This window comes from Buteo buteo, chromosome 19, assembly GCF_964188355.1.
Source record: "Buteo buteo chromosome 19, bButBut1.hap1.1, whole genome shotgun sequence".
Taxonomy (NCBI): Eukaryota; Metazoa; Chordata; class Aves; order Accipitriformes; family Accipitridae; genus Buteo; species Buteo buteo.
The window spans coordinates 6,766,644-6,779,587 of record NC_134189.1 but is presented as its reverse complement, the minus strand read 5'-3'; the positions used below and the strand labels follow the sequence as shown (position 1 = coordinate 6,779,587).

The window sequence follows — 12,944 nt, the reverse complement described above, 5'->3', positions numbered from 1 at the left end:
TTTTCAGGCCCACAGCCTCCCACTGAGAGATGGAAGCTTGCCCTTCCTCTGGCAGGACTATTTTCATCACAAGTTGAAGTTGGCAGTTGGACAAGCATGTCTGGGGAAGAACTCACCTAGGGACTGCTAGATTTTTCAAAGACAGAGAAGTGATTTGGTGAGATGGAAAGGGGAGAGGGATAAGATGCTCCCAGGAGGGCCAGGTCTGGGGAAGACATTTCAGCCTGGCTTTGTGCAGGATGAGAATGGGGTGAGCAGCAGCAGGGAGGAAAATCAGAAAAATGAGGGATAGAAAAATGGAGGGGGAAAGGAGGTTGCGGGAAGAAGTAGGAAGCAAAGAAACGGTAAGGGAAGGCAGGAAAAATTGCAACAATATGAAGCAGATGAAGAAAACTGTTTTGAAAACAGCAAGTGGAAAAGGATGACGGACAGGGACAGAGAGAAACACTACAGCACAAAACTGAAAAAGAGAAGGGATCAATGATCTTGGCTTCCTCTGACTTGCTGTCAGAAGCTCGCTTGCAACATGTTGAGTCATTCCTGCACTGGATTTCACACCACTGTTTGGGTGCTAATAGCTAAGCTAAATGCCTTTGTACACTTTGTAGGCATCCCAGCCACCACACAAGCATGCCTTCAGTAGCAAAACTGTCTCATCGGTCCCATAAGAACTTGCAGAAGAGGATGCAGCTTGTTAAAAGACTAGAAATCTTCTGAAAATGTTTTCAGAAGAGAACAGTCGCCTGGCTGGTCTCCATCAGCTTTGTTCCCGGGGGTGCTCCAGAGTCCCCCATAGTTATTACCAGTTGGGCTGACTCTGCCGTTCATCTGCTGCAACTTTACACACTTTCTGTGCCAAAGTACTTACGGCTCTGGTGTGTACATGGGTTTGGACGCATGGCGAATATACTGCGTAGAGTGGAATACTCGGAACGCCAGCCCAGCCAAGAAATCCCGAGAGGAGAGCAAGCCTGCAACGGGACGCAGGCGAAAGCCAGTGCAGGCTGAAGGGACAAAAAATGGCATCTTAAAAACAGCTAGTGTGTTTGATTTATCCTTATTCTGACTCCTCACGGTGGAAAAAGTTTGTTAATTGTTTTCTTTGCTCTCCTTACGTTAAACAGAGTTTAACTATGAAAGAGCAGGGAATTTTCTACCCATGTATACCACCACCACAGTATCTGAGCATCCGTACCATTGTAACCCCAGAAGTTTTAGAGAGGGACCTGGGACACAGGCTAAGTGGTGTGCCCGAGCACCATGGGGAGCTTGTGATAAAGCAGGGACTGCTCTTCCAGCTCTGGAAGCACCACCTCCACTGACAGCTGAGGCCTTTCGTTTGATTCGGTTCTTTTATCTGCTTCAAACTTACTCTGCAAGAATTTTGAAATATCTTCAAGCTGGGGAATGTTGTCCTCCCGGTAGCCACAATACTTCTCCAGCAGTGGGAACACGTGGTTGTGTTCATAACACGCGTGAGTTGGATAGAGGCTCTTCAGCTCCCTGAAGACAGTGCCCCATGTTTTCTTTTCTTCTTCCGTGTAGGTGACTCGAGGAATAGGTTGGCCACTGGAAAGAAAATGGATACCCACTGTAGGAGTGACAGAGAAGATATCCTACGCCACCAGCATCATACTCAGGAGCTTTACGTGGGCTGGCCAGGAGCTGCTGGGGCAGGAGAGGAGATGTCTCTGGTTTGACACGCAGGTGCAAAAGGAGCCTTGCTTGCCCCTGGACACAGGCTGGGAAGGACTCTACTGACCTCAGCTGAAATACTGACCTTTAGACAACTCCTTGCATTATTGTGGTAAAAGTAAATGAGTGTTTATTTGTCTTCTATCAAGATGTTCTTCTAAAAATATTTGCTGGGTGTTGGCTTCAATTTATATGCATTTCTAGATACGGAGCAGCTGTTATATTTCTTGCTCTAATACACATTACATTAATTGTTTTGGTTACAACAGGGAAACCGTCAGCTCCAGAAAACTCTGTTTCTTGGAAGGGCAGAGAAATTCTGATCTGTGCTTTATGCTGTAACAGATGCAGACTCCAGCCAGTTTGACTTTTTATAATTGTAATGAGTAATTTTGAGTCAAATCCCACCCTCAGGCCTCCATGTGCTTAACTCATGTTGAAGTTAGCAGGAATTAGACAATCACAAGCAATGTAGTTTGGCCTCCTGTGAATAGTCAATTCCTTAGCAATAATGATAGGGCCATAGGTGAATCCAGCAGCTTTGAAAAATCAAAGGGTTTTAAGTAACTTAATAGGGTTAACATCACTGCTGGAATAATGCTGGAGCTTTCCAAGCCCCAGAGACCCATTGTTAAACTCTTGATGACACCCCACCATCTCCCACTCCTTCATTTTTTCCTTGAGCCTCAGGGCAGCTCCTCTGGAGCGTCATCATTTTCTGTCTCTCTGTATCAGCCCTCCTTGATCTGTGGAGCTTTAAACATCATGTTGAATTATGAGGATTGCTGGGGGATTTTTGTTCCTATAGCACTCCTAAGTAATCCTCAGCCACCTTCCAGGGCTACAGGGGGAACCTATGGCTTAAAAACCTTTCAAATTTCAATTAAAAAATTTCAGGGATGAACAGGGCCAGAAGCAAAGGGAGGCAGAGGGAAGAGGCAAGCTAAAAGCAAAAAAAAAAAAAAAAAAGAAAACTCAGGGAAATTAAGCATTCAACAAAAACAATGGGTAAATATATCGGGAGAGAAGGCAAAACAGCAAAGGCAGAGTAGAGAAGCAAGCAGCAGGAGGAAAGAGGACAAAATAAGTGCAAAAGAAAGGACACAGAAGAAGATGAAATTGATGGTGGGAAGAAGAGTACAAGACAAGCAACCACAGACCCACCCCACTTTTGTAGCTGGGTAGCCCAGACGTGGGCTCTCACACCCTACTTGCCGCTCTGTTACTGAAAGACCTAACTGGAACGTCCGAGAACTTCACACAAAAGGTAGTTTTGGGACATAGGTCCAAAGCTGTATAGGCTGTGTTTCCAATGCGTCTGAGGAGCTGGATAACAGGCTAAATATTAATTAGTTACATCTTGGAATGTAATGGTTTCATCTTCCCAAGATGGTTTCAGTTTGAATCTTGCAGGGAGGAGGTGGTTAACATGTCTTTCGGTTTATTTCTATGTAGGATTTGGTGAAAGCCTGCAAACTAGAGAGCAAAATTTGTCATCCATTAAGCAGAAAAGGTAAATCTTCTGTGAGATGCCTACAAACGGGCATTAGAGCCATCCACATCTGGCCACAAAGTCTTATCCAAATTTCCTAGCTATAAACTGGGCTCCTGACTTTTTTCACCTGACTTTTTTCACCTTCCATCAGTCAGTCCAATTTTGTCTCTCATTTTGTGATTAGATTACTAGCTCTTTGGCTCAGGGACTATCTTTTCATCGCAGTCCTGTGCAAAGTGGAGCTGTAAATGTACAACATATGTTACTTTATCCTTTGCAATCACAATTTTTACCAGTCTCAGCAAGAATCAGGCCCAGTAGTACTGATATAAATGTGTGAGTGGCTCTGGGAACAGAATTTTATCTCCTCCAGATCTGATCACTGAAAGCAATCAAGCAAGCCTGTTCTAACTGAATTTATCATCTCTATTCATTTATTTTTCTTGGGAAATGAGAGCCCAAATTGCTGATTGCAGCTGGGTCAGACATGATAAAAGTAGAGTATCAGGCGCTGGATTAGCATCAGAACCATAAGTTATTCATTATTTTAATAGTGTATGCAGCTCCTGCTTTAATGTAAATGATAGGCACTCCTCCCCCAACCCTGGTTTAATGGGGAGAATACCAGAAGCGGCTTTATTCAATGCTCAGGTCTTTGTAGTAGCAACGGAGTCTGCTGCTCAATTAGACAACAAAGCCGGGGAAGAGGGGTGTTGTGGGGAAAGAAAGGAGGCAACGTTCTCGTCTGAACGTGTGCCTGGAACAATTTACTTTTGTTTTACAGCGATTTCGGGATAAATGCATGAACAGGAAGATTTAAACACATGGCAGAGAAAAGCCAAAAGCAGGAAGATGCTTGTGGAAAAAACAGGGATTACCAGCAGGGTGAGAGCCCTAGGAGAGGGCAGGAGATGTGGGCTTGTTTTCCACCCACGCGCTGAGCACTCACTGTCTGTAGTTGTAGGCGATATCTGCAAACTCCTTCCTCCGGGCCCGGTACACAGGATCTTTGAACCCCTAAAGAGAACCAGCGATGGTAAGTCCAAGTATAAATGCAGATGGTGAACAGCCTTCCTCTCACCGAGCACCCTCCGGCACGGCTGGCGCGGTCCGACAAGCCGACTTCGTCCTGCCCGGCTCCGCTCACACGGGGCACCCACCGCTCCTTCCCCGGCTGCCGCAGCCTCCCAGCACCTCTCGCCCCCCAAGTCCTTTCATTTTCTCATTTTCACTTGCTATAAAAAAAGGGCAACGGGCTCCTTTACAGCGCCGACAAGGTGCTCTTTCCTGGAAGAGCACCACACTGAATTAAGGGCACTCAAGATAGACACGTCCTTCTGGTTTCTCATGAACCTTGTTGAAGTTGCTGGCACCGCTGGGCTGATCTAGAGGAGCAGAGTTAAAACACACTAGAAACACACTCATCAACTCAATCAGATATTTTAGGTGGATTTTCAGCATCAACCATATTTAAAGGTGCCCATTTTCAAACTGTTAGAAGAACAGTAAGCACTTAGCAGGCCAAAAAGCCCTATTTGCACTGCAAATTCAACCATTTGAAGGGATTTAATTACTACAGAGAATGTCTAATAGACCTTGTGGTTGGGAGCTTGACCTTTGCCGCTAATTGCCAATAAAACCAGGGATAAGAAATCTAATCTCTAAATCTTCGTCTAGGATAACCATTCTCCTATCCCAGTGTGTCTGCTATTTAGACTGAAAGTTCCTCGGGGCTGGGAGTGTCTTCACCACCTAAAGTGAGGAAACGTCCTTCCAAGCTAGGACACACCTCTGCAGGGCAAATAGTAACAACTCAGTGGGCACTGCAGCAGTTCACGAATGCATCTCTTTTAGTGGTGCACAACACAACTGGACTGAGGGGCCACAAAACACAACCAAGTACAGGAGACGGCTGAAGTCGAGTGAAGATCTAAGAGTGTGAGTCAAAAAGAGGCAGCCAATGGCCTAAAAAATGCTCTGCCCAAGATTAACCTGGACTAGAGGTATTTGTGATTAAATACCGTATAACTTAACTACTAAAACCACAGGCTCCTTTAATTTCTTTTTCTGCACTCTATGTACTGTCACACCTACTTACGCCAGCAGCTGGGTTTCCTTTTTAAAGCATAAACTGCTCACTAACTAATTCTAGGAACTGGAGCAGAGATGCTTCATTCCTTTTAATATCTTTTTTTTTGGTTTTGTTTCTTTTTTCAAATACAATCTTGGTCTATTCCCGCATGACACACAAGGGGGCCATTGACTCAGTGTATCTCCTTTCATTCTGCCTTTCATATGACCACGTTGAACATCATGAATCATTGTACATGATACATAACACATCTCGAATTAAGCAATAGGTAGTGAATGACTAATCACCCCATCTCAATTAAACTAATAGCAGCAATTTTTGTTGCGCTGCATGTAATTTGTTTATAATCACCCTATCTCAATTAAACTAATAGCAGCAATTTCTGTTGCACTGCATGGAACTCAGTGTGTTTTGACAAATGAAAATAAGTTGTTGTTTGCTTGGAGAGGGAATAGAGGCAGAAAGTATTCTTGTATCTGGAAGAGCTGAAAAACCGCTGAATAAATTTTTTTATTAGCTAAGCCAATGAAAAAAACTTTCTGACCCTACCATTTAAACCACAAACTTTTTGAAACAAGGACCTTTTCTTTTGTTGTGTCTTGCCATACAAGAATCATGTCAGATTTAACAACCACGTAACGAGACACTAAGCTTAATCGTGTGTATGTAATCAAGGATGAAAAAAACAGTCTTCCTATCTCTGGGCTATGATATGTTGCTTCTGAAGTCTTTGTTGCTAGTGATTCACAAAATGAGTCTGAAGTCACCATATCAGAGCCACCTGGGAAAACTAGAGGTGTCCTCTTGGTGGCCTTGTGCTCTGATGACTGCTATGACTTTTAAGGTCTCCTGGTATTTGCTCAAATTAAAGCAACTTTTGGTCTGATTTACTTCACAAGCAGGGATTGGGCTGATTCTAACCCTAGAAATGGGGTACCCTTCTTGTGCTATACCATGTGAGACTTAGTCTACTAGATCTGTCTTAAAGCAGAGCAAATGTAAACGAAACATCTGTCCCAATAACTAGAAACATGTTAAAAAAAAAATAAAGCTTTCTTCCTTACAGGATGATCAGCATCCAGTTCTGCTCCATAGCTTAGGATCTGATTGGCAAACCTGTCCAGCTCCTGGATACTTCTTGGGAACCACGGCACTGCAAAACAGAAAAGACATAGAGACTGGTGTGCTTCTTCATGACTTGGTTTGGGGCCTTCTTCTGGTCTTTCCATCTTTTCATCATAAATACAAAGAAACATATGCAAGTGGGTAAATTCTTTGAGCAGCAATGGCCTTTCCCTGTAACCGGAGGCAAGAGCAAACCCTGCCTGTTGGCGTGAATTGTGGCTGGTTTGCACTGTTGGAAGAATACAGAGCATCAGGAATGTCTAGCCCTTGGTGCAGAGCTGGCCTGCCATGTTTATGATTTTCTGTTTATTATTCTGGTCTCTTGGCTTACCAAAACACAGGAATTTTTCCAGAGTATCCCTCCTTTCACAGTGGCTAGAATCAGCCATTTCAAAGGAACAGCATGAAACCCCACAACAAGAAGGATACAGGATTATTTGACTCTCTGAAAAATCTCTTTCTAAGACCTACTTGGTGGCCTTACTTAAGCTAGGATGCAGAAATAAAATGATAAATGGCCGCCTAATACCTCAGACTAGCACTGCAGTCATTATACAATAATGCATTCATTTAATTAACATCCTGGGCCTGGTTCTCACATCCTGGGCCTTGTAACTCACATACTATACACACTGGCTATGGCACAGCTGGGACATGAAATGGGACCACACTGATTACACAGCATGTAATGCCCACACGGCCCTCGCTTTACAGAAGGACATAAGGTGGAGGGCGAGGAAGAACCACAGGGCTTTCCAGATGCGACATGTTCAGATCGGGGAAAGCAGAAGGCAAGCATCTTCATGGCAATTGCACTACGAGGAGAGGCTCTTTGCGGCTCATGAGATACATGGAGGAGCCATCCCAGGTCAGACGTCCTTCCTGGAGCCACAAGTATATTCACTGTGCGATCCAAGCAGTCCCCTGGCACGTGTCCCCTCGACAGCAAGAGTCCTGGTACACACATGCAGTGGCTGTACCAGGCTGCAGCCCCATTTTCCATCTGCTCCAGTAGGATCCAGTTGCATACCAAGCCGGAGACCCCCTCGTCAGTCACCACCGGACCCGGCCACCCCAGCCCTCTGCAATGAGACAGGGAATCTCGGTGGAGGGTCCGTGGGCCCTTTCCCCATCATCGCTTCGGGAAGCGCATCAGTAGGTAACACCACCGGGTACCGCTGGCAGCTGGGCACGTCTTGGGAGCCGCCAGTGCTGCTGGGTTCAGCTTGCTTGGGTTTCCCTTCTGCTGTCCCATTCTTACATTTTTGGCCCTTTGACCATAGCTGCCTGCCTTTTTTCTTTTTTCCCTTCCCTTCTGCCTGAGTCAGAGGCTACAGCCATGTCTGAATTTAATAGCCTGTGGTGAACTTCTCACAAATACAACTAACTGCTCTTTGAGCCCGTGTACACATCTGTCTGCAGGAAACTGCGCAACACTGAGCTCTATCATTTCTTTACACGTGACATGAAAAATTACTCCCTTTTGCTTTAAATTGGATTATTTCATTTGATGTTAATTGGTTCCTGCATACAAACATCACTTGTTGTTATCCACCTTCTCCAGGCCACCTAGGATTTTATAGCTGCCTGTCAGATCCTCCACCTACCATCCATCTTCCTCGCTGAGACTTTGCCTGGGTATTTCAGGCACAGAAACCGTGGGCTGTCTTTGAGAGCTCTTACCACTTCTCTCTGCACCAGTTGCAGTTTTACTATACTTTTTCTAAGGAAAAAGCACAAGACCTCCACCTAAGGATGTACCCCATGCTCAGGCCGTGCAGTCACGTCCCATATGCTCCGCACGCTGAGTACAAGTCACCAACACGGACTTCAAGGCTAATATCACCCAAAGTCTGCTGGTCCAAGCCTAGGGGCTCTCAGCAGACTCTCTATCAATAAATATCTCTCTATCAAGAAAATGTTTGCGGTTCGTTTAGTGACTTTCTTGCGCAAATGGGTGCCGCTTGCTCAGTCGGTGCTTGGAAAAGAGCTCATTGCCCTGCGTGGCTCCCTGCTCAGCCGGGAGCGCTGCCACCCAGCCAGACCTCCCCGTCCGATTTTGGGGTTTGTGCCAAATGAACCTGATCCCGCAGCTGCTGCCTGAGCTCCCCGCAGCGCCTTGCTGATGGGCTTCAGCCCAGACCTGACGGACCACCTATGGGATAAGAGGACCCCTCTGTCTCCAGGACTGTTCAGCCTTGCTTTCTGCTGAGCCTAACACCCCACAGGGCACTGGCAGAGGGTGGCTGCCAGCCCGGGGGGGGGGGGTCCCGGGCTGCTATAGTGGCTTTTGGTTCCCCCCCCCTCCTTTCCGAGCTGCACAGCCTTCTGCTTTGACCTGAACAAGTCACTAGATGGCAGAAGCAGTCCCGGGAAGATCTTCCCCAAATGACTTTCTTTGCTGGGTGTACCGCTAGTTCTCTAGGTTCTCCAGAAATACTCTCTCTGCTGTTAGCAACCTTCCTGCACCTCCAACCCCTTGAGTTAAACTGGTCAGAGGGGGTGAGCAGAAAAAAAGTGTGTTTGAGTCCTAAAGAGGAGTCACTATTCACTGACACCCCCTGAAGGGTGAGCACACCCAGCACTCCCATCCCTATTTTCTAGACGGGCAGCCGGGTACCACCTTCGTGTGATGGGGGGGAATCGCTTCACTCTTTGTGCTTCAGGCTCCCCGCTCTCAGCTTGGGGTGAGGCCCACTGGTAAATGTTTTTTGGGTTAAGCACTGGGGAAAAAAAAGCTCTCTGGCAGCCCCACAGCCAAGGATTTGTCAGCGTTAGAGTGAATAACCGCTATTCTCACGGACACGCTGTGATCTGAAGGGTCCGGGCTGTGCAGCCAAATTGGTGGGGGCTAAAGTCTGCGGTGGATTTCAGCAGTGATGTCTGTGGGGTTTTCCTGCCCTGAATAAGAGAGGTCTATGGGGGCAGGGTTTGAATCATTGTAACTTCAAGAAGGGGTAAACTGGATATATAATAGTGACTTACTTCCATCAAATACATTTTATTCTCAAGATGCCCAAAGTGTTTGGCACAGAGCTCGTGAAAAACTCTGGGACAGACTGATTCCCAGGCTGATGCGGTGTCAGTCCTGGGCGTGGAAATGGGTGGCTCGGTTTTGCCCTACACAAGAGCAGCACCTTATCTTCTAGGCCTGCAGCCCCTCTAGGTGCCTGACCTGTTTTCAGCAGATCTCTGCCCTCCTCCCAGGTCCCCCCCGAAACCGGCGGTGGCTAAGAGAGAGCGGCTCTGAGCTCGCAGAGCTGGATGGAAGGAGCAGGCCATGAAAGGGAAATCCTGAGGCCGCTTAGTGCTATTTGCACCAGCATAGCTGATGTTAAGTCGGGTCCTGGAAAGTCCTGAGCCTTCTCAGCTCTCGTGGAAACAAGAATGGAAGGTCCTGAGCACAGCCCCAGGGCAGGCACCGCACCAAGTCCGTCGAGCCCTCGCATCGGGGACCAGGGTGCAAAATGCCTCCTGGGTCTTCTGCCTAGCTGCGGTGTGCCAGGAGGCTGTCCCCAGCCCTCCCAGCAACTATTTAAAAGGGAAAATCCAATTACCCCCTGGCTGAATCTTTCCCATATTTTGTTTGCGACGTCCTCCTCCAGCCCCTTCGCCAGACTCGCTGTCTGTCTGCCCGGCCGTTAATGAATTGCCAGGGCAAGCTGGTGCAACACTGGGCCTCTGTGAAGGTCTGAGGAGCAACCGTGGGCTGATCAGTAATAAATATTGATTTGTCTGTAAGTGAAACAGCAGCATTTATGGGATCGCGCTGGACACCCAAGTGGTGACCAAATTACCGTGGGGTCAAACGCTTAGCAGAATGCTAATAAGCCATTTATATGAGCGGCAGCGAAGCAGGGGCAGTGAGGACTTCTGCAGAACTCCTCCATTCGGACCATTGTGAGGAGGGTCAAAGACAGGTCTATGCAATTTATAGCAGTTCAAGGCCCAGGTTTAGCCCTTTTTTAAACAGTCCCGAATGCTTTGGCCAGCCTCAGGGTTTAGCAAACAAGGCCCCTACAGAACCTCAGCTCCCAGCCTGTCTCAGAAATGCAATAAATTGTCTGCATTTCCCTAATGCTGCAACAGAATAATATTTAATTCTTTTTATTCATGGGCTCCAAGTGGGCTGCAGATACGCTGCTTGTTTCCAAAAAGAGCCATGAAGAGATGCACTGTGTTTTCACAACAAATCTTTCCATCTCTACAAAGGGTTCTTGGCCCAGTGACTGCTAGCCCATCTCATCTGAAGCTTTAAAACTACCTTTGGATTTTGAGCATTTTGCTGGCCTGCTCTCATGTAAAATTACGCTGTTGAGCCAAACCTGGTATTTGTAACTATTTGGGGGTGTCAAAGGGAAACCAAAATTACATTTTGCATTTAATTGAGAAAAGACTCTGAAAGCAGTCAAAGTGACCAGAAAAAAAAGAAAAAAAAAAAAAAAAAAGAAAAAGCCATTCATTTATCCCTTGCCCAATAAAGCACATACACAACATGTTTAACACTGAACTATACAGAAGGGGCAGAATACAGAAATTTCCTCTGACTGTCTGCAAAGCAGTGCCCCACGAATGGCACTGTGTGCTTCCTACAGGAAACTGAGCAAAATTGGTTTTTCTTCTCAAATCATGAGCGTGAGCAAAATGAATCCTTAGCAAGGAAGGGCTGAGAGCATCTGTAGGCAACAGTGAAAGCATCGGTCCCATGGGAGCCCGGTCTGACTCCAGGAGAAAACCTTCCCAGCCCTTACCTGCCCACTGAGAAGAGTGTGACAATATCCTTATAAACCGTATTGCTGAGATTTTGCTCCCTGGAGGCATATTGCTGTCGTTCTGTTTTAAGAATAAAATTTCACACAAGTGCATCTGTGGATTATGACCAGATTTGCTGGGAGGATAAGTCTGAAAGGCAAGCTGACCTAAAAGGCACCACAAGGCCTGTTACTTGTTAATGCCATCAGCGATGAAGGACAGCATCTTACCACACTTCTACAGCTCGGGCTCCTCCCGTCTCACTCTGCCCTTGGAGCTGCCTCCGTCCAGAATTTGCCACCCACAGTTCATCCCCTAAGCAGGGCTTTTTGACCTTTCAAAATATGGCTCTCGGGGGATTTCAGTTTGACTGGACCCTTACTGCCCATGAGAGAAGTTGAAATTGGGGCTGCAGGGGAGAAAAGAAAAGAAAAAGGGAAAGGGCAAAATGAAATATCAATCTTTCTCTCTTTCCTTGGCAATAAATTGCTCCCACTTTATACTATTTCTGACACTAACAAACAAACACAAGTTATCCTCTCAGACAGAAGGGGATCAAATCCCTTTCTGCAGCACTGACAGGATAATCTAGCTCAAAACCCCTTTGATCAGCACAGTAACATGCGGTGAAATCCTAATCCTACAGCTGACCACAGGAGTTTTGACTTCTGTGAGGTCAGAATTTCACTCACAAGCCTTTCTTGGCCAATATTTAGAGCTGTATCTCTTATCTGACTCTGGCTTATGCTTATACACAACTTTATTATTTAATAAAGTTTATTATTAACTTCTTAATAATAATTAGAAAAACAGAAGTAATGGCAAGACCAGCTAGGCCCTGTAGCTTTCTTCTGGAAATAAAAAAAAACAAACAAAAGAGAACCTCTTTGATTTGACATGATCATAAATCACCTAATCAACCTTTTGTCCCTTCATCTCATGAATGGAGAGAACTGACTGCAAAGAGTATCTGCCTTCTTCTTTTTCATCTTCAAATGTAATGTCATGGGTAGGACACAAAGGAAACGGTAAAAGGATTACCAGCACTGATCTCAAGAAGGTATTAATGTCCTTTCATGTTGTTCCTAGGAAGGAAGAGGAAGATCCAGCCCTAAAGTATTTAAAGTCTGAAATCCTATTAAAATCACATCTGCTATCTGAAGAGGCATTTAAGTATGTCTCAGACTGGATGCTGGGCAGCCACCACTGTACCAAGCAGCCTCCGCTCCAGCAAATCTCTGAGAATTAGGAGCATGGACAACTCACAAAATCTTTCCTTATTTCCCTCTGAAGGCAGAATAACAACCGACCTCCCTGGGATTTCTTACAGGAATGGAGAGTTATTCCTGCTCCCACCAAAGTGGGTCGCAGACCCTCCCAAGTTTCAACAGCAGGACTGAGGGGCATCCACAAGCCCAAAAAGCGGGGAGGCAGATGGATGGTGTTGGACTCACATGTACCCGTGTGACAGAGAGCGGGGAATGGGGGGACGGTCGCCCCATGGGCTTTTTCCTCCCCTCCTCTCATCCCAGCCCAGAGGTCCAAGGGTCCCACAAGGATGGGGCTGCAGCAGCCAGGGTCCACGAAACCAAAATCAGAAAGTAAATCCAGGGGTTCAAAGGGGCATGCCAGCCCCGGGGAGCGCAGGAGGACGATCCCTCCCTCTGCCCCACGAGGATGCCACCGCTCACTCCACACCAGGCTTTGTACAGGACTGGGCTCTTGTCTCTGCTACACCACGAGGTTTGTGTCAGAGTGATTTGTGAGGTCCCCCAGATATTTGGC

At 46.5% G+C, this 12,944-nt stretch overlaps 1 protein-coding gene across 1 annotated transcript in view; it reads right to left on the bottom strand.

Annotated features, from left to right (window-relative positions):
- The window catches only part of PAH (phenylalanine hydroxylase), a 40,706-nt gene that overhangs the window by 10,831 nt on the left and 16,931 nt on the right, over nucleotides 1–12,944 (bottom strand). Inside the window, exons 4-7 of the mRNA XM_075052021.1 lie at nucleotides 6,347–6,435; nucleotides 4,140–4,207; nucleotides 1,373–1,569; nucleotides 869–1,004 (exon numbers count right to left, since the gene is read on the bottom strand). Of these exons, the coding sequence (XP_074908122.1) occupies nucleotides 869–1,004; nucleotides 1,373–1,569; nucleotides 4,140–4,207; nucleotides 6,347–6,435 (490 nt within the window). The remainder of the gene's footprint in view (nucleotides 1–868; nucleotides 1,005–1,372; nucleotides 1,570–4,139; nucleotides 4,208–6,346; nucleotides 6,436–12,944) is intronic.